This window comes from Scyliorhinus torazame, chromosome 12 (assembly GCF_047496885.1).
Source record: "Scyliorhinus torazame isolate Kashiwa2021f chromosome 12, sScyTor2.1, whole genome shotgun sequence".
Lineage (NCBI taxonomy): Eukaryota > Metazoa > Chordata > Chondrichthyes > Carcharhiniformes > Scyliorhinidae > Scyliorhinus > Scyliorhinus torazame.
Window position 1 is genome coordinate 228,711,073 of NC_092718.1, and position 20,578 is coordinate 228,731,650.

Below are 20,578 nucleotides of genomic sequence, written 5' to 3' on the forward strand. Positions count from 1 at the left end.
AGCACCCACCCCACATCGCCCCCAGCACACGCCTCACAACCCCCCCCCAGCACCCACCCCACAACCCCCCCCCCCCCCAGCACCCACCCCACAACCCCCCCCCCCCCCCAGCACCCACCCCACAACCCCCCCCCCCCCCCAGCACCCACCTCACAACCCCCCCCCCCCCTCCCCCAGCACCCACCCCACAACCCCCCCCCCCCCCCCAGCACCCGCCCCTGCCCCAATTCCCATTGGGGCCTGGGTTTAACTACAAGTCCAGCTCCATTGCAGCTCACTTCCCATGATTACTTGCAGTCCCAGCAGTGGTCAGACCGCAAATCTGGGGCTGCAGAAATGCCGCCAGTCCAATTGGCTGACAGCTAAGTTGGGACTTCCTCCCGTGATAAGGGTGCAAGTCTAATTAACTTCAGCTAATTAACACTGCTCTCAATATTGACTGGCTGTGAGATAACAGACAGTGTTGTGAGCAGTTTCCCCACCACCCCTATGACATTTTAGCCAGGGAACAGGGACCAAAGCACTCTGAAATCTAGCCCGACGTTTCAGTCATCCTGCCAGTAATTTTGGAAGCCAAGCCCAGCGCAGGACAGGAACATGACTAACCAGAGTTTGATGATGTGAATGAACCTTGAATGTTGACACCATTCAGTTCCTGTTAATGAGCTTTATGTCAAGGAGCGTAAATTATTCCTTAGACAAATTCTGTATGGTCTTGTGCTCCTTCATGCTTTTCTCCCAGTCCTTGCCATTGAATAGTTCCACGGTCATGCTGTTCACAGTGCCTTCATCCAGACAGTAAACCATCACAACTGCAGATACAAAACACAGCTGATTCAATGAATGAAGTAACCAATAAATGTGAGCTGGAGAGAGGCAGAAGGGGAAACTTGGCAAATTGCGGAGTCCAGAACAGAGATTCAAATAGAATAACATATTAAAAAAGGGCAAGAGAAAGTAGAAGATGCACTGTGAGTCATGCCAGGAGATGTTGCACAAATATAGGGTCAGTACCTGAGAGCCAGCATAACCCTGGGCTCAGGTCAGAGTGACACTTGACAAAAGGGAATGGGACACAAGAATTGGCATAGGCAGCGATGAGTGTTTCAAAAGCAACCTATCAATGTCACCCGACAAGATCTGAAGCAGCAAGGGTGGCATGTGGCACAGTGGTTAGCACTGCTGCCTACGGCGCTGAGGACCTGGGTTCGATCCTGGCTCTGGGTCACTGTCCGTGTGGAGTTTGCACATTCTCCCCGTGTCTGCGTGGATTTCACTCCCACAACCCAAAGATGTGCAGGGTAGGTGGATTGGCCACGCTCAATTGCCCCTTAATTGGGGGGGGAAAAAAATTGTGTACTCTAAATTTATAAAGAACAAACAAAACAAAAAGACCTGAAGCAGTGTCCACAAATACAAAATAGATTTGAAAATTGGGGCTTTTATCAGTCGAACATTGCAGCCAATATAATTGTATTTAAAATGATGGAAGAATGGGGCAAAGCAAGTAGAAGCTGACAGATTCTAATTTTAGAGGGTCGAGACCAAGGGGGCTACAGATACAAGATTACATTTAAAAACTTTAAGAAGGAATCTTTATTGTCACAAGTAGGCTTACATTAACACTGCAATTAAGTTACTGTGAAAATCCCCGAGTTGCCACATTCCGGCGCCTGTTCGGGTACACAGAGGGAGAATTCAGAATGTCCAAATTATCCAATAGCACATGTTTCGGGACTTGTGGGAGGAAACCGGAGCACCCGGAGGAAACCCTGGGATGGGGTGGTTGGATCTGTATCCATCGAAGAGGTGATCTTATTAAACTCTCTAAGACCTGAGGGGATTTTTGACTGGCTGAATGTGGAGAGGATGTTTCTCCCCCAATGGGAGAGCCTAGGACGAGGGAACACAGTTTAAAAATAAGGGTAGCCATGATGTGGAGATGCGGCGTTGGACTGGGGTGAGCACAGTAAGAAGTCTTACAACACCAGACTAAAGTCCAACAGGTTTGTTTTAAATCACTAGTTTTCAGAGCACTGCTCCTTCCTCAGGTGAATGAAGAGGTAGATTCCAGAAACATTTATATAGACCAGGTCAAAGATGCCAGACAATGCTTTGAATGCGAGCATTTGCAGTTAATTAAGTCTTTACAGATCCAGAGAGAGGGGTAACCCCAGGTTAAAGAGGTGTGAATTGTCTCAAGCCAGGACAGTTGGTAGAATTTCGCAAACCCAGGCCAGATGGTGGGGGGTGAATGTAATGCGACATGAATCCAAAGTCCCGGTTGAGGTCGTACTCATGTGTGCGAAACTTGACTATAAGTTTTTGCTCGGCGATTCTGCGTTGTCGCGCGTCCTGAAGGCCTCCTTGGAGAACGCTTACCCGGAGATCAGAGGCTGAATGCCCTTGCCTGCTGAAGTGTTCCCCGACTGGAAGGGAACATTCCTGCCTGGCGATTGTCGCACGATGTCCATTCATCCGTTGTCGCAGCGTCTGCATGGTCTCGCCACTGTACCACTCTGGTACAATGTATCACGCTTGGCGAGACCATGCAGACGCTGCGTCTGATCTCCGGGTAAGCGTTCTCCAAGGCGGCCTTCAGGACCCGCGACAACGCAGAATCACTGAGCAGAAACTTATAGTCAAGTTCCGCACACGAGTGCGGCCTCAACCAGGACCTTGGATTCATGTCGCATTACATTCATCCCCCACCATCTGGCCTGGGCTTGTGAAATCCTACCAACTGTCCTGGCTTGAGACAATTCACACCTCTTTAACCTGGGGTTACCCCTCTCTCTGGATCGATAAAGACTTAATTACCTGCAAAGCATTCAAAGCATTGTCTTGCATCTTTGACTTTGTCTCTATATATGTTTTTGGACCTACCTCTTCATTTACCTGAGGAAGGACCAGTGCTCCGAAAGCTAGTGATTTGAAACAAACCTGTTGGACTTTAACCTGGTGTTGTAAGACTACTTCCTAAAAATAAGGGGTCTTTTCTTTCGGCAGACATGGGAAGAAATGTTTTCTCTCAGAGTGGTGGAGGCAGAGTGAGTGAATATTTTTAAGGCAGAGGTAGATAGATTCTTGACTATGCAGGGAGTCGCAGGTTATGGGGGTGGGCAGAATGTGGAGTCGAGGCCACGTTCAGATCAGCCAGGATCTTATTGAATAGCAGAGCAAGACTCGAGGGGTTGAATCGCCTAATACTGCTCCTAATTCGTATGTTTGTATGAATAGCCTATTTTGTATTATCACCTACGTGTGTTTCCAATCATCCTCATGGAGCCACAGGAATTCTTGGTGGAAAAGTACCATTCCATACATGGAATTTAATCAGTTTTTCGGAAGTAACCCAATAACATTTGTACAGGAGATCTTATAAATCAATGGAATTAGCCCACACATTCTTAATGATTTATTTTCCCTACCATATCCATCAGGGTTGGAGCGAGGTGTGTAGAAACTTTGTACTCCACATGTTTTGCAGAAGGTATGTTTTGCTACCTTTGTGTTGAATGCGTAAACAGTTAAATTATCAGCTCCCTGCAAAGAAAGATCATTCTCAATGGTTGAAGACTTGACAATAAACAACTGAATCTTTGTCAATCTGTTTCACTTCCGTTTTAAATTCTGATTTGAAACTTCAGGCAATTTGAACATAAAAACAGAAGCAAGCAATTCCCAGTTCACAGACCAGCATTTGCCTCTCATAAATGATTACATTTCTGTTTAGAATTGTCCACAAGTCCCTCGGTTACTTTAAGTTAGAGAAAAGCCAAACTATCTAGTTATAAGGTCCCATATTCACACCCTAGTCTTTGCTGAATCAGATGAGCTCAGCACTCCTGAAATAGGATAAAGTAACTGATCTAAGATGTTGTTCAGATTCAACCCACAACAGATAGAATTTCAAAAAGCAATTGGCTGGGTGTGAAGTATTTTTGGAACATTCTCAGAGGATGTTATACATTTACAGGGCCTTTCTTTTCTGAGATCTAGCAAGTGATCTCTTATGAAAAGTTTGTTTATGTGGACACTGGGTAAGAACAGGGGCAGATATGACTGATTACCCCTTGCAGTTCCAAACTGACCATTCCTTTCCAGACTTAAAACTGTTCGGCAACGTACCAGGGAGAGACCTATACCCAGATTTAGACAAGGGAAGATAGGAGGAGACTTCAGGGGAGCGTAAATGCCAGCAGGGACTAGTTGAACCGAATGACCTGTTTCTGTGTTGTATATCCTGTGTAATCTATCATTAACAAGAATCTAGTCAGGGCGGGATGGAATCTTTGCCACTCACTTGGATTAGTCCAGCCACAGTAGCATTATGTAGCATCGCACTTAATCAGGAATCTGACTCTAGAATCAATAGTGAACATGGGGCGCAGTGGTTAGCATTACTGCCTCACGGCACCGAGGGCCCGAGTTCGATCCCAGCCCCGGGTCACTGTCCGTGTGGAGTTTGCACATTCTCCTCGTGTCTGTGTGGGTCTCACCCCCACAACCCAAAGTGTGCAGGATAAGTGGATTGGCCACACTAAATTGCCTCTTAATTGGAAATAAAATGTTTTAAAAATGAGTACAATCTATAGGATGCACTACAGCATCTTGGGAACATCATCCCAAATTATACATTTGAAGTTATTTCTTTACCATTACTAAATCAAAATGCTCCCAGTACCATTGTGGGAGAAGCATCAGTTGATGGGCTGAATGGCCTCCTTCTGCACTGTAAGGATTTTGTGAATCTCAGAGAGCGATGGTTCAGATGAAGGCCCATTATGGCCTTCAGGATAATTAGCAATATGGCAATAATCACAGGTATGCAAGCATCGTGGCGGTTAACTAATTTGCTTGAGTTTTTTGATGAGATAATGGAGAGATTGCTGAGGGTAATTGGTTGTTGTGGCGATGGACTTCCAGAAAAATATTGCGCTACATAACAGGTGTGCGAGTTCATGTGGTGGAGGCTTTCAGAAGAGAATGGAATAATTAATTACCTGAAGAAGAAAACATTTCAGAGCTCTGGTAAACAAATGTTGGAGTGGGACGAGGAGAGCTGACATGGCCTCCTCTGCTGTAACCATGGCAGAATGTGCCCATTTGAAGACTAGGTGCAGTGGCAGGCACTCCAGCAATGCCTTTCCTGCTGGCCAGCATAGCAGGATCCCACTCCAAATTCTGCACATGGAACCTCGTTAATTATGCACAGGTGAAAGGAAGGGGTGGGTGTTGACGGTCCATTGTTTTATTGTTAATGTTTGGGTGAGGGGAACTGGGGGGGAGGGGGGGGGAACTGGGGTGGTGGTGGGGGGGGGGGGGGGGGGGGGAGGGGGGGGCCTACCTGCCCGCAAACTGCAGTTCACTAGTGAACGTGAGTGAGGTGGGAGAGGGGCTGCGGCCTGCTCATCCTGGTTGTACAGGTTTTGGCCGGTCTATGAGGTGTGAATGGTGGGGGATGGGTGAGGCAATAGCTGTTTCGAGAGGAAGTGGTTGTGGGATTTACGGAATGGAGAGGGGTAGATGCTCCATCCGATGGGTGGAGCCAGGTGCCATCTTGGGCAGATACACCTGGTTGGGAAATGTTGGGGGGAGGGCTGACCCAAGGGGGAGGGCGGGGGGGGGTAGTGAGAGACCCCTGATTCGGTGGGTGATGTGGAACATGCAGGGGTCTGGGGGCCTGGTAACAGGGCCGAGAGCTTGAGGGCCGATGTGGTGCTCTTGCACACAACTCACTTGTGGGTGAAGGACCAGGTACAGCTTCATAATGGCCGGGTAAACCACACGTTTCAATTGGGCTTTGAAATCCTGGGGGGATTGAATATGGCCTTGGATCCGAAGAGGGACCGTCCCAAGTCAAAGTCTTTGTGCCCTTCGATGGGGTGGGGGGAACAAACGTGTTTGCACCATTTATGAGGGAGATTAGTTTAATTACATGGGGAGGTCACGTCATCTGTGTTATGGGAGGCGTTGAAGGCGGTTGTGCGAGGAGATAATTGCATATAAGACGCAGGTGGATAGGGAGGCTAGGGAGGGGCGGCAGCGACTGGTGGATGAGATTCTGGAGGCTGACAATAAATATGCGGAGGATCCCACCCTGGAGCAAACTGGCTAGTAGGAAGGTATTACAGACACAATTTAACCTGGCGACCACGGATAAGGCAGTGCACCAGCTGCAGCGCGCAAGCGGGTGATGTACGAATATGGGGAGAAGGCCAGCTGCTTATTGGCTGGCCAGTTGAGACGACAGGCAGCTTCCGGAGTGATTGCTCAGGTGCGGGATATGGGAGGTGGGCTGGTGGCTTTGCCCAAGAAGGTGAATGGGGCATTGGAGGCATTCTACGAGAGGCCATGTAGGTCGGAATCACCGGAGGATGAGTTGGACATGGGGGAGGAGGGGTTGGACTGTCCCATATTGGAGGGTGGGGATCAGGAAGGGTTAGAGGGGCTACTGGAGGCGGTGTAAGTTCGGAAGCCAATCGGAAATATGCAGACGTGTAAGGCCAGGACTGATGGGTTGCCGGTGGAATTTTATAAACAGTTTGCCGACCAGCTGGAACCATTTGTCAGTGGAGACATTTGAGGATTCAATGGCTTCGGGGTCACTCCCGGAGACGATGCTGCAGGCGTCTCTCTCGCTTCTTCTTCTGAAGAAGGACCCAGTAGAATGCGGGTTGTATCGGCCGATTTCGTTACTGAATGTGGATGCAAAGATCCTGGCAAAGGTGCTGCCGCTCAGATTGGAGGAGTGCCTGCCTGCAACAGTAGTGGACTCGCCAACACTAAGGACATTCAAATGGTCATTGGATAGACATATGGACGATAAGGGAATAGTGTAGATGGGCTTTAGAGTGGTTTCACAGGTCGGCGCAACATCGAGGCCCGAAGGGCCTGTATTGCGCTGTAATGTTCTATGTTCTATAAACATTGTCGGGGAGGATAAAACAGGGTTTGTGACGGGGAGGCAGTTGTCCTCTAATATGCAGCATCTATTGACTGTGATCCTATTCCCGCTGGAGGGAAGGAGCAGGTGGTCATTGTGGTACTGGATACGGTAAAGGCCTTCGATAGGGTAGATTGGAGGTCTCTGCGGTTTTGGAGCAGTTTGGGATTGGACCCAAGTTTGTGTCACGGCTGAGATTGTCATTCAAAGAACCCAAAGCTGTGTTCGCACGAATAATATGAACTCAAAATATTTTCAGCTGTATAGGGGAACAAGGCAGGGTGCCCCATGGCCCCGTTCTTATTTGTGTTGGCGATAGAGCCTTTGAGGAATTTGGGTGAGTGGAAGGGGATAGTGAGGGAGGGGATGGAACATGTGGGGCTGGATTCTCCGTCCCGCCAGCCGGACAATGGGGTTTCCCATTGTGGAGCATCCCCACGCCGTCGGGAAACTCCCGGGTGCCTGCAAAACGGACCCATGGGGCAGGATTCTGCGAGCCCGCATCGGGTTGGAGAATCGCCGGGTGCGTGGGAAATTCCCGTCACGCCGCTCCGACACCAGGCCGCCAATTCTCCAGAGAATCGGCGCCAATCGCTCCTGCGCAGTCGCCGAGGCAACGGTCGGGGGCCGCAGAAATAGGCCCCCGCGGCGATTCTCCGCCGGTGACGGGCCGAACTCCCGCCGAGTTCCACTGGCATGGTTCTAACCTGGTAGCACCCGGCAGGAGCTCGCACCCACTGTGGACAACCTGGGAGGGGGCGGCGGGGGGATCTGACTCTGCGGGGGTGCCTCCACAGGGTCCAGGCCCGTGATCGGGGGGCATCTGATCGGCGGGCGGCCGCGATCTGGAGGGGGCCTGCGTCCTTCCGCGCGGCCCGCTGTAAACTGCCCAACATGTTGCTCCGGCGCCGGAGCGGAGATGGCCGGAGCGCACATGGTGACCCGCGCTGGCTGTGCAGGGCCGCCTTTCGGCTCCGGAGCTGCGTGCAGTTCTCCACCGTCCTGGTGGCTTCCTGAACAGCGGTGAATTGCTGGGCCAGGCGTACACCATTCCGGTGTTTATGCCGGCGTCAACACTTGGCCTGGAGTTTGGAGAATCCCGGCCAGGGTGTCCCTGTAAGCTGATGGTGTTAGTGTATATTTCGGACCCGGTCCCTACAATGGGGGGCATAATGGCGCTTTTGAAGCGATTATGTGCGTTCTCTGGGTATAAATTAACCCTGGGGAAGAGTAAGTGTTTTTCGGTTACCCCACCGGAGAATGGAGCTAATTTGGGGATGTTGCGGTTTTGTTTGACGGACATCATTTTATGTATTTAGGGGTGCAGGTAATGCGGGATTGGGCTCGGCTTCTTAAATTGAACTTTACGAGTCTGGTGGGTAGGGTTATGGCGGACTTGCAGAGGTGGGATAGCCTCCCTCTGTCCTTGGCAGGCCGAGTGGAGTCCGTGAAGATGACCATTTTGCCACATTTTCTGTTCCTATTCTAATGCTTGCCGGCTTTTTTGCCAAAGACATTTTTGCAGCGGTGGAGGAGCTGTTTTCATAGTTGATTTGGGTGGGTACAGTTGCTAGGATTCGGCGATCGGCCTTACTGCCAGTCAGGGGGTTTGGCGCTGCCGAGCTTGAACTATTACTATAGGGCGGCAAACGCGGAAAAGGTGTTGGGTTGGTGTGGGGATCAGGAGGCAGTGTGAGTGAGGATGGAGTCAGGCTCATGTAAGGGGAAGGGGTTTCCGGTGCTGGCGACAGCCTCACTGCCATTCTCTCCAGGGAAGTATCAAGTGGTTGCGATGTTGAAAATCTGCCGTCAATTTTGGCAGCATTTTAAGTGAGGTAGGATGTCGAAGCGGGCGCCGATTTGTGATTATTGTATGATCGAGCCGGCAAGACTGGATGCCAGGTTTTGGGGTGGATAAGGGGGTGGATGGAATGGGGAACTTGTTTCTGGAGGGGCGGTTCGCGAGTCTGGAGGAGGTGTCAAAGAAGTTTTCGCAGGCGGAAAACTTTGGATATCTGCAGGTGAGGGACTTTGCGAGGAAGGTTTTCCCATCATTTCCCGATAGTGCCGACTTCCTCACTGTTGGAAAGGGTTGTGTCGCGCACAGGGCTGGAAAAGGGGAGTACCGCAGGAAGTTATGGGAGGATAATGGTGGAGGAAACTGCATCCCTGGTGGGGATTAAGGCCAAATGTGTGGAGGAGTTGGGGGTGGCATTAGAGGAGGGGGTGTGGTGAGATTGATGACATCACAGCAGCTTGATGCTGGGATTCCTCCATAAATAGTTGTACACTCAAATGAAGGTTGAGTGAGGTAAAGTTCTCACTAAGAAATCGCTAGATTGCCTTCCTTTGAGATCAGTGACGCGCACCTTCGCTTCGTGCCCCTGTAAATTCAAGGGAAATTTGGAAAATGCAAATTTTCCATCGCCATATCAAATTTCTGCCCATCTCTCTCTCTCCACCATTCAGACACTCGCTAAAATGTACCTGCTTGACTCAAGCTTTTACTTTAAGTCCCTCTCTGATACCAGGAGCGAAATTCTCCATCCCGCCCCCCACATTTCTGCCCCGACCGGCCGGCGGGAGTCTCCGTAACACTGGCCGGTCAATGGGGTTTCCCATTGTGGGGCAGCCCCACGCCGTCGGGAAACGCCCCAGTGCCGGCAAAACGGAGCATCCCCCGGCGGAGAATGACGCCCCAGGTCTCTGTGCGCGTTGTTTGTCAGTAGAAGCTGATATGTAGGGTGAACGGCACTTCGTCATGCATGAGACTGGGGTTGATACAGTTGAAGATGGTACACCCGGGCACGCGTAACTACGGCTAGGTTGAGTCAGTTCTTTGAGGGGGTGTCAGTGCTGTGGGAGGGGCCCGGTAAACCATGTGCATATGTTCTGGGCGTGTCCTGAGCTGGTGAGTATTTGGGTCTTTTATTCATCACATGTGAGAGATTTTACAGATGGATTTGGAGCCCAGTTCCCTAACGGCCATATCAGACCTGCCAGAGCTGCAGGCGGGGGAGGATGTCTTAGCCTTCACCTTGTTGATCGCTCGCAGGTGGGTTCTGTTGGGAGTAGAGGTCAGTTTCTCCACCCAGTACCTTGGTGTGGCTGGGATCTCATGGGGTTTTTGCATTTGGAGAAAGTTAAATATACGTGATGGGGCGCATTTAAGGGGTTCTACAATAGATGGCGGTCTTTTAGAGCTAGTCACTGGTAGCTGTTGGGGGGGGTCGATGCTTCTGTGTTTGGTTGTTTGTTTTGTTCTATAGTTTTATATTTATTAAAAATGAAATAAAAATATATATTTTTAAATGATGCGCAGGCGAGTTCCCCTCAGATTCTCCTGGTAGCTGATTTCTCCGCCTGCCCCTAGCTGACGGGTTTGGGGGTCCTGGCACCAGCCGAGCACACTCCTATCACTCTCTTTCAGCCCAGCAGGATGTCAGCAACCCAGAGGAAAAGACTCGCAGCTTCAAGAAGAATCTGTTCCTTGATTCAACCACCTTATCCCGAGCCTGTGAGGGGCTCATGCCCCACTTAGACATCTACCCATCACAGCTAGAGTCTTTATGCATCCCTTTCCAGTAGCCAATGAGATATTCCTTTCACCCCCCCCCTCACTTTGTGAGCTTTTCATGCAGAATTCTCAGGGTCCATTTCCCTCTGTCTTTCATTGTTCGTCTTCTTCAGCAACGTCCTTGACCTTCTGCCTGATTTCATGAGCCTCTGTCTTCCGCCACCATCTTCCTTGCTCAGCCCTCCTTCCACTCTTTTGAGGGTCCATGGGTCCAGCAGCAGGGTGCTGTCCGCGAAGATCAACTCAACATGGAGATGCAGGGCAGGAAGCAGTCTGCCCAGGCAGAGTGGCGTACAGCACATCAGGAAAAGCGTAGCATAATCCCCTCCATCAGAGTCTCTTACCAACAGAGGGCCGAGCATATTGTCCACGCCACAGCAACCGGGTTTGACGCCGACATGATTTCCTGCTGGTGTGACGCAGCTGTTTTAATGATCATTCATGAGATGCAAATGGCGTTTATGCCACGTGCCAGCAGGATGGGTCACCTGCCATTTGGAGAATTGCAACATTATTTTACACCAGCGAATTTCCAATTTATTTGGTTCCCTCTAGATTCTCTGCCCACTCCTGTGGGTGGCATGGGAGAATTCCGCCTGTGGTTCTATCGCCTATAACCTGAGCGAATGAGAAAGGAGAGACACTGGCTGGGGAGTGAGGGGTAGGGGAGAGGTCATGGGGGTGGCAACAAAATCTGTTTGGAATCACGGCTACATAATGTTACCTCGGGTATTCATAAATCAGATCTTGTTAGGTTCATGCTAGTGTGAGACTACAGTGTGAGGCACCTGAAATAATCATCTACCTTCCAAAACCAGGGTGCTTTACTCACGTTTGCAGACACTGTAGAAAATACACATCTCATAGCACTGCCCAGCCGGTCACCTTGGCACATGCTTGTGCAAGCGGGTAACACACGTGGAGCTAGACATTGGTTAATGAAGCAGGTAGCTGTTTATTTATTGATATTCACTAACAATGTTCTTGAAGACAAGCAGTTATTGCATAGAGATGCTTACCTCGAGGAGTCTGAACTGGGAGGCTGGAACGATAAACCCTTTAATCTGTTTCTTTGTACAGACACTGCAGCTGAGACAGAGAAGCAATTTGTCAGAATAATATCTCAATACCCTTATGATATAGAAAGAAGCCATTTGTGGCTGTGCTAGCTTCTTTATTAAAATTCTCTTCAATCCGTGTCCTCTTCTGCCACGAGTTCTCTTTATTTATTGCGATTTAACCTCTGTTTTATAAACAGTAGGGCACAATCTCCTTGATTTGTGAGCTGTGTGTCACTATTGATACAGAAAAGGATCCTGTACGGTCAGTGATGGGGGAATGGTTGGCAGCTTGATGACAGCAGGTGACAATGTTGCCAGGTCCAGAATTAAGCAATTTAATCTGTACAATATCATAGAATGGATGAGCGCAGCTCCAACAATACTCTGGAAGCTCAACACCATCCAGGACAAAGCAGCCCATTGATTGCTCCCCCCTTATATTCAAACCCTCCACCACCGACGAAGTGACAGTCGTGTATACCATCCAAGAGATGCATTGCAGGAACTCACCAAAGTTCCTTGGGCAGCACCTTCCAAACCCACGACCACTACCATCTAGAAGGACAAGAGCAGCAGGTACCTGGGACACGAACACCTGGAGGTTCCCCTCCAAGTCACTCACCACCCTGACTTGGAAATATATCGCCGTTCCTTCACTGTCGCTGGAGCAACATCCTGGAACTTCCTCCCTAACAGCACAGTGGGTGTACCTACACCTCCAGGACTGCAGTGGTTCAAGAAGGCAGCTCATCACCACCTTCTGAAGGGCAAATGGGATGGGCAATAAATGCTGGTCTAACCAGCGAGGCCCAGATCCCATAAATGAATTTTAAGAAATCTCTACAGAGCAGTCAGAAGCCATTTGGCCCACTGAGTCTGCATCGACATTGCAAAAGAACACTCTACCTAGGCCAATCCCCTGCACATTGATCATGGCCAATCTACCTAACTTTTTTATTTGTTCATGGGACGTGGGCACCGCAGGCTGTGCCAGCATTTATTGTCCATCCCTAATTGCCTTTGAGGAGGCAGTTAAGAGTCAACCACATGGGCAGCACGGTGGCGCAGTGAGTTAGCACTGCTGCCTACGGCACGAAGGTCCCAGGTTCGATCCCGGCCCCGAGTCACTGTCCGTGTGGAGTTTGCACCTTCTCCGTGTTTGCGTGGGTTTCGCCCCCACAACCCAAAGATGTGCAGGGTAACATTGGCCACACTAAATTGCCCCTTAATTGGAAAAATGAATTGGGTACTCGAAATTTAAAAAAAAGAGTCAACCACATCAGATGTAGGCCAGACCAGGTAAGGACGGCAGATTTCCTTCCCTAAAGGACATGAGTGAACCAGATGGTCTTTGACGACAATCGGGATTGGTTTCATGGTCATCATTACATGTTTTGTTCCAGATTTTTATTATTGAATTCAAATTTCACCATCTGCAGTGGGGGGATTCGAACCCAGGACCACAGAGCATTACCCTGGGTTTCTGGTTTACTAGTCCAGTGACAATACCACTACACCACCACCTCCCCAGCTTTGGACTGTGGGAAGAAAGCAGAGCACCCAGAGGAAACATTGCAGTCACAGGGAGAATGTGCAAACTCCACAGTTATCCAACGATGGAATCAAACCATGGTGTGCCACCCACAAATCTGACCCAACTTGTGTCTTTGAATCAGTCTGGGTAAATTTGGATTTGGGTTTATTGTCACGTGTACCGAGGTACAGTGAAAAGTATTGTTCTGCGTACAGACCAGGCATATCATTCCGTACATGAAAAACATAGGACATACGATAAATACACAATGTAAATATGTCGGCACAGACATTGGGCGGAAAGAGAATAGTTGGAGATAGTTTTAATGTTAGAATTAAGTTTTAAACGGTTAGTATGGTTTTAAGAGAGCTGAAATGAAAATGAATGAAAATCGCTTATTGTCACAAGTAGGCTTCAAATGAAGTTACTGTGAAAAGCCCCTAGTCGCCACATTCTGGTGCCTGTTCGGAGAGGCTGGTACGGGGAGAGGTAGGAAGAGGATCTGAGGGAGAGAGCTCGCAGAGAGTCGACACGCTCCGGCGCCATCTGGAGATCCTCCAAGTAATCTGGGCCAAACTGCTGTGTAGTAGGGAGTACAACTGACTACATTGCAGAGTAACTCACTGAAACACAGCTGGAAGACAGAGAGTCAGACATGAAGACAAGTATAGCACCAACACAATGGGCTGAATGGCTCCTATAATGTGTCATTCTCTCTAGTTTCTAAGGTGGACAGAGTGCAAATGATTCCCGCAAATTGAATAACAGCAGAAACAAGTGTTTTGGACAGAAGACCATTCATTGCCTCTAACTATCCTTCTCTTCCCATTCCTCACCATCATTCTGCAAATAGCAATCCCATTCCACTTTTTCATGCATATTCACCCAATCCTTTGTTGAATCTAATGTCAAACCTCCCCGTTCCTGCAATTATCTGTTCAACAATTCCATAACCTTCACATTAAAAAATTGTTGCCTGTGATGTGATGAACTCCATCTACTTGTTGAGCAGCTGCTCCAAGCACTCATTAAAGTAGATGGGAATGTGGCGGGCCAGCACCTTACTAGTTGGAGCTGCCTGACTTGACACTGGCGGTGAATGACTAGTAGAAAAGAGATGGCTAGGGAAATTGCAAATGCACTAGTGATAATTTACCAAAATTCACTAGACTCTGGGGTGGTCCCGGCGGATTGGAAATTAGCAAACGTGACACCACTGTTTAAAAAAGGAGGTAGGCAGAAAGCGGGTAATTATAGGTCAGTGAGCTTAACTTCGGTAGTAGGGAAGATGCTGGAATCTATCATCATGGAAGAAATAGCGAGGCATCTGGATGGAAATTGTCCCATTGGACAGACGCAGCATGGGTTCATAAAGGGCAGGTCGTGCCTAACTAATTTAGTGGAATTCTTTGAGTGCATTACCAGTGCGGTAGATAACAGGGAGCCAATGGATGTGGTATATCTGGATTTCCAGAAAGCCTTTGACAAGGTGCCACACAAAAGATTGCTGCATAAGATAAAGATGCATGGCATTAAGGGAAAAGTAGTAGCATGGATAGAGGATTGGTTAATTAATAGAAAGCAAAGAGTGGGAATTAATGGGTGTTTCTCTGGTTGGCAACCAGTAGCTAGTGGTGTCCCTCAGGGATCAGTGTTGGGCCCACAACTGTTCACAATTTACATAGATGATTTGGAGTTGGGGACCAAGGGCAATGTGTCCAAGTTTGCAGACGACACTAAGATGAGTGGTAAAGCAAAATGTGCAGAGGATACCGGAAGTCTGCAGAGAGATTTGGATAGGTTAAGTGAATGGGCTAGGGTCTGGCAGATGGAATACAATGTTGACAAATGTGAGGTTAGCCATTTTGGTAGGAATAATAGCAAACAGGATTATTATTTAAATGATAAAATATTAAAACATGCCGCTGTGCAGAGAGACCTGGGTGTGCTAGTGCATGAGTCGCAAAAAGTTGGTTTACAAGTGCAACAGGTGATTAAGAAGGCAAATGGAATTTTGTCCTTCATTGCTAGAGGGATGGAGTTTAAGACTAGGGAGGTTAGGCTGCAATTGTATAAGGTGTTAGTGAGGCCACACCAGGAGTAGTGTGTTTAGTTTTGGTCTCCTTACCTGAGAAAGGACGTACCGGCGCTGGAGGCTGTGCAGAGGAGATTCACTAGGTTAATCCCAGAGCTGAAGGGGTTGGATTACGAGGAGAGGTTGAGTAGACTGGGACTGTACTCGTTGGAATTTAGAAGGATGCAGGGGGACCTTATAGAAACGTATAAAATTATGAAGGGAATAGATAGGATAGATGCGGGCAGGTTGTTTCCACTGGCGGGTGAAAGCAGAACTAGGGGGCATAGCCTCAAAATAAGGGGAAGTAGATTTAGGACTGAGTTTAGGAGGAACTTCTTCACCCAAAGGGTTGTGAATCTATGGAATTCCTTGCCCAGTGAAGCAGTAGAGGCTCCTTCATTAAATGTTTTCAAGATAAAAATAGATAGTTTTATGAAGAATAAAGGGATTAAGGGTTATGGTGTTCGGGCCGGAAAGTGGAGCTGAGTCCACAAAGATCAGCCATGATCTCATTGAATGGCGGAGCAGGCTCGAGGGGCCAGATGGCCTACTCCTGTTCCTAGTTCTTATGTTCTTATGGAACACAATGGTCCCTCCTACCATTGGAGACAGTCTATAGTACCCAATTGAGCTTCTGGTTTATAACTGCTGGCTCCCTGTTGTGCTAACACCCTGCAGCAAAACTGGAATGTCCTCACCAGGGCACAAGCCTGAGCAAAATGTATGGAGACCCTGGGATGCCCAAACATCAGGGTCCCCTCTCGAAGTCTCCGGATAAATCCAAAGATATGCAAAACATCACATTTGAAACCAGCTTGGTTGCATGAGTTGCCAGAAAGATTACGGGCGGGATTCTCCGTTGATTGATGCAGAAATCGGGAGACGTGATTAAACGACACCCCTGTATGCTTCAACCGATGCCGGTGTCTATGCATTTACATTGTGGACCTTGTGTTGCCCTATTACGTATTTTCTTTTTTTTAAATTTTATTTTCATGTACTAAATGATGTGCTTGAGCTGCTCACAGAAAAATACTTTTCACCGTATCTCGGTACACGTGACAATAAACAAATCCAAACAGCAGAGAATTGGTTCCGACACAGAAATCGCAGCAGGTGCCGATTTAACGCCAAATCGCAATTCACCGTCACCTCGACAGTGGCGTCAACGCGTTCTGGAACGCACGTACAGTATACACCATTTGCATATCATTAGCGGCCCGACCAGGTATTCTCCGGGGTCTCCATGATTTTCCGCCTCCAATGGGCAGAGTTCCCGACGGCGCGATTCACTTGTGCTTTTAAAAATCTTGAAACGGGCATCATGGGGGGTCCGGAAAGTGCTCAACATCGCCATAGTTTGCTGACAATTGTGCCACTGGCCGGGGGGCTTCTGCCAGGGCAGGGGGAGAGTAGCGGGGGGGGGGGGGCAGGAGGTGGGCTGTGAGGTCGTGGGGGGGGCACGGAACACCACTGCCGCAGCCGGCAAGGCAGCCATGCAGCTGCGCCCATCGCTAACAGCCCACTTTGAACTTAGGACCACAGGTTGCATAGGTGTCCCATCATGCACCCCCGCTGGCCCCAGCCCACCCATCAGCTGTATGGGCGCGCTCCAGCACAGCCAGTGCCATCTTGTTGGCTGGGTTGAGTGTGTGTGGGGAGTGTAATGTGTGTGTGCGGCTGCAGCTTGTCAACCTCCCGAGTGTCAATCACGGACCATTTCCCATTGGAATCGATTGTGTTCCACGTGGGGCCAGAAGTACCTTCATCAGAAATGGCGAAGGAAGTTTTGTTTTTTGTAATGCCAAATGGTCTCAATCAGTTTAAAGTTATGCCGTTTGAAATTAAAAATCCCCAGAAACATTCCAAAGACTAAGCAATAAGGTAATTCCTGTGCACATGGACGATCTGGGGTGGTATTCAGTGAAACCTGGAAGGAGCATTTGGAACATTTGAAGGAATTGTTCAATCGACTACAGGGGGCTGGTTTGGTGGTAAACTTAACTAAAAGTGAGTTCACAAAAGCCCGAGTCACATTCTTAGGCCATACTTTGGACATGGTCAGATGGCCCCACGGAACGTGAAAACGAAAGCTATTGGAGAGTTCCCAATATGATCAAAAAGACTGGTTTCGGCACTTATACTCATTTCCTGCACTAACAAGCTCAGCTCACCAGGGCAGGGAGAAATCGGGACATCATTTTTAAATGGCACTCTGATCACTAACCCCCAATCGTGGACTCCAGACCCTCTACGCCCCAACTTGCCAATTAGGGGGTCCTCGAGCCCCCCGCACCCATCGCGTAAGGTCAGGGCAACCCCGGACCTGATTTCTTCAGCCAGAGGGTGGTGAATCTGTGGAACTCTTTGCCGCAGAAGGTTGTGGAGGCCAATTCACTGAGTGTCTTTAAGACAGAGATAGATAAGTTCATGATTAAACTAATTTGTCAGGGGGATGGGAAAACGAGCTGTAGTCCAGAAGCCAGTGTTGAGAGTATTGAGGTACTGAGGAGGGAATCAAGGTCGCAGGAGTGTACCGGCAGACAGGAAGGCGAGTTGAAGTGTGTCTACTTTAATGCAAGGAGCATCCGGAATAAGGTAGGTGAACTTGGAGTGTGGATTGGTGCCTGGGATTACGATGTTGCGGGCATTACGGAGACATGGTTAGAACAGGGACAGGAATGGTTGTTGGAAGTTCCGGGGTATAGATGTTTCAGTAAGAGTAGGGAAGGTGGTAAAAGAGGTGGAGGAGTAGCATTGTTAATCAAGGATAGTTTAACAGCTGCAGAAAGGCAGTTTGAAGGGGATCTGCCAACTGAGGTAATATGGGCTGAAGTTAGAAATAGGAAAGGAGCGGTCACATTGTTAGGAGTTTTCTATAGGCCCCCAAATAGTAATAGAGATGTGGAGGAAGAAATTGCAAAACAGATTATGGATAGGTGTGGAGGTCACAGGGTAGTTGTCATGGGTGACTTTAACCTTCCAAATATTGATTGGAGCCTCTATAGGTCGAACAGTTCGGATGTGGCAGTTTTTGTACAGTGTGTGCAGGAGGGTTTCCTGACACAATATGTGGATAGGCCAACAAGAGGGGGGGGCCACATTGGATTTGGTACTGGGGAATGAACCGGGCCAAGTGTTAGATTTGTTTGTGGGAGAGCACTTTGGAGATAGTGACCACAATTCGGTGTCTTTCACTATTGCAATGGAGAGGGATAGGGCCATACGGCAGGGCAAGGTTTATAATTGGGGGAGGGGTAATTATGATGCGATTAGGCAAGAATTAGGGAGCATAAGATGGGAACAGAAACTGTCAGGGAAAGGCACAAATGAAAAGTGGAGCTTGTTCAAGGAACAAATGCTGCGTGTCCTTGATAGGTATGTCCCTGTCAGGCAGGGAGGAAATGGCCGTGTGAGGGAACCATGGTTCACAAAAGAGGTTGAATGTCTTGTCAACAGGAAAAAGGAAGCGTATGTAAGGATGAGAAAACAAGGTTCAGTTGGTCGCTTGAGGGTTACAAGGTAGCAAGGAATGAGCTCAAAAAGGGGCTGAGGAGAGCTAGGAGGGGGCATGAGAAGTCCTTGGCGGGTCGGATCAAGGAAAACCCCAAGGCTTTTTACTCTTATGTGAGAAATAAAAGAATGACCAGGGTGAGGTTAGGGCCGGTCAAGGACAGTAGTGGGAACTTGTGCATGGAGTCAGAAGAGATAGGAGAGGCGTTGAATGAATACTTTTCTTCAGTGTTCACCAAGGAGAGGGCCCATGTTTTTGAGGATGAGAGTGTGATACAGGCGGGTAGGCTGGAGGAGGTAGATGTTCTGAGGAAGGATGTATTAGCAATTTTGAGAAACCTTCGGGACGACAAGTCCCCTGGGCCAGATGGGATATATCCTAGGATTCTTTGGGAAGCATGGGATGAGATTGCAGAGCCTTTGGCTTTGATCTTTGGGTCCTCACTAACCACGGGGACAGTGCCAGAGGACTGGAGAGTGGCGAATGTTGTTCCTCTGTTCAAGAAAGGGAATAGGAATGACCCTGGTAATTATAGGCCGGTTAGTCTTACTTCGGTGGTCTGTAAGTTAATGGAAAAGGTCCTGAAGGATAGGATTTATGACCATTTGGAAAGATGCAGCTTAATCCGGGATAGTCGACACGGATTTGTGAAGGGTAAGTCTTGCCTCACAAACTTGATTGAATTCTTTGAGGAGGTAACTAAATGTGTAGATGAAGGTAGAGCAGTTGATGTCGTACACATGGATTTTAGTAAGGCGTTTGATAAGGTTCCCCATGGTCGGCTCATGAAGAAAGTAAGGAGGTGTGGGATAGAGGGAAATGTGGCCAATTGGATAAGTAACTGGCTATCACATAGAAGACAGAGGGTGGTGGTGGGTGGAAAATGTTCAGACTGGAGACCAGTTACCAGCGGTGTACCACAGGGATCAGTGCTGGGTCCTCTGCTAGTTGTGATTTTTATCAACGACTTGGAGGAGGGGGCTGAAGGGTGGGTCAGTAAATTTGCTGATGACACCAAGATTGGTGGAGTAGTGGATGAGATGGAGGGCTGTTGTAGGCTGCAAAGAGACATTGATAGGATGCAGAGCTGGGCCGAAAAATGGCAGATGGAGTTTAACCCTGATAAGTGCGAGGTGATTCATTTTGGTAGAAAAAATTTGAATGCGGATTACAGGGTCAATGGCAGGGTTCTGAGGAATGTGGAGGAATAGAGAGATCTTGGGGTTCATGTCCACAGATCTCTGAAGGTTTTCACTCAAGTGGATAGAGACGCGAAGAAGGCCTATAGTGTGTTAGCGTTTATTAACAGGGGGCTTGAATTTAAGAGCCGCGGGGTTATGCTGCAACTGTACAGGACCCTGGTGAGACCACATTTGGAGTATTGTGTGCAGTTCTGGTCACCTCACTATAGGAAGGATGTGGAAGCATTGGAAAGGGTGCAAAGGAGATTTACCAGGATGCTGCCTGGATTGGAGGATAGGTCTTATGAGGAAAGGTTGAGGGAGCTAGGGTTAGTAAGTTTAGGAGGCATGGTTAGTAAGTTTGCAGATGACACCAAGATTGGTGGCACAGTGGATAGTGAAGAAGGTTATCTAGGATTGCAACGGGATCTTGATCAATTAGGCCAGTGGGCCGACGAATGGCAGATGGAGTTTAATTTAGATAAATGTGAGGTGATGCATTTTGCCAGATCGAATCAGGCCAGGACCTACTCAGTTAATGGTATGGCGTTGGGGAGAGTTATAGAACAAAGAGATCTAGGAGTACAGGTTCATAGCTCCTTGAAGGTGGAGTCGCAGGTGGACAGGGTGGTGAAGAAGGCATTCGGCATGCTTGGATTCATTGGTCAGAACATTGAATACAGGA

At 48.7% G+C, this 20,578-nt stretch overlaps 1 protein-coding gene across 1 annotated transcript in view; it reads right to left on the reverse strand.

Moving 5' to 3' along the window:
• Positions 1-208: 208 nt before the first annotated feature.
• cenpv (centromere protein V) overlaps positions 209-20,578 on the reverse strand; it is a 42,809-nt gene continuing 22,439 nt past the window's right edge. Inside the window, exons 3-5 of the mRNA XM_072470048.1 lie at positions 11,546-11,615; positions 3,432-3,546; positions 209-812 (exon numbers count right to left, since the gene is read on the reverse strand). Of these exons, the coding sequence (XP_072326149.1) occupies positions 688-812; positions 3,432-3,546; positions 11,546-11,615 (310 nt within the window). The 3' untranslated portion in view covers positions 209-687. The remainder of the gene's footprint in view (positions 813-3,431; positions 3,547-11,545; positions 11,616-20,578) is intronic.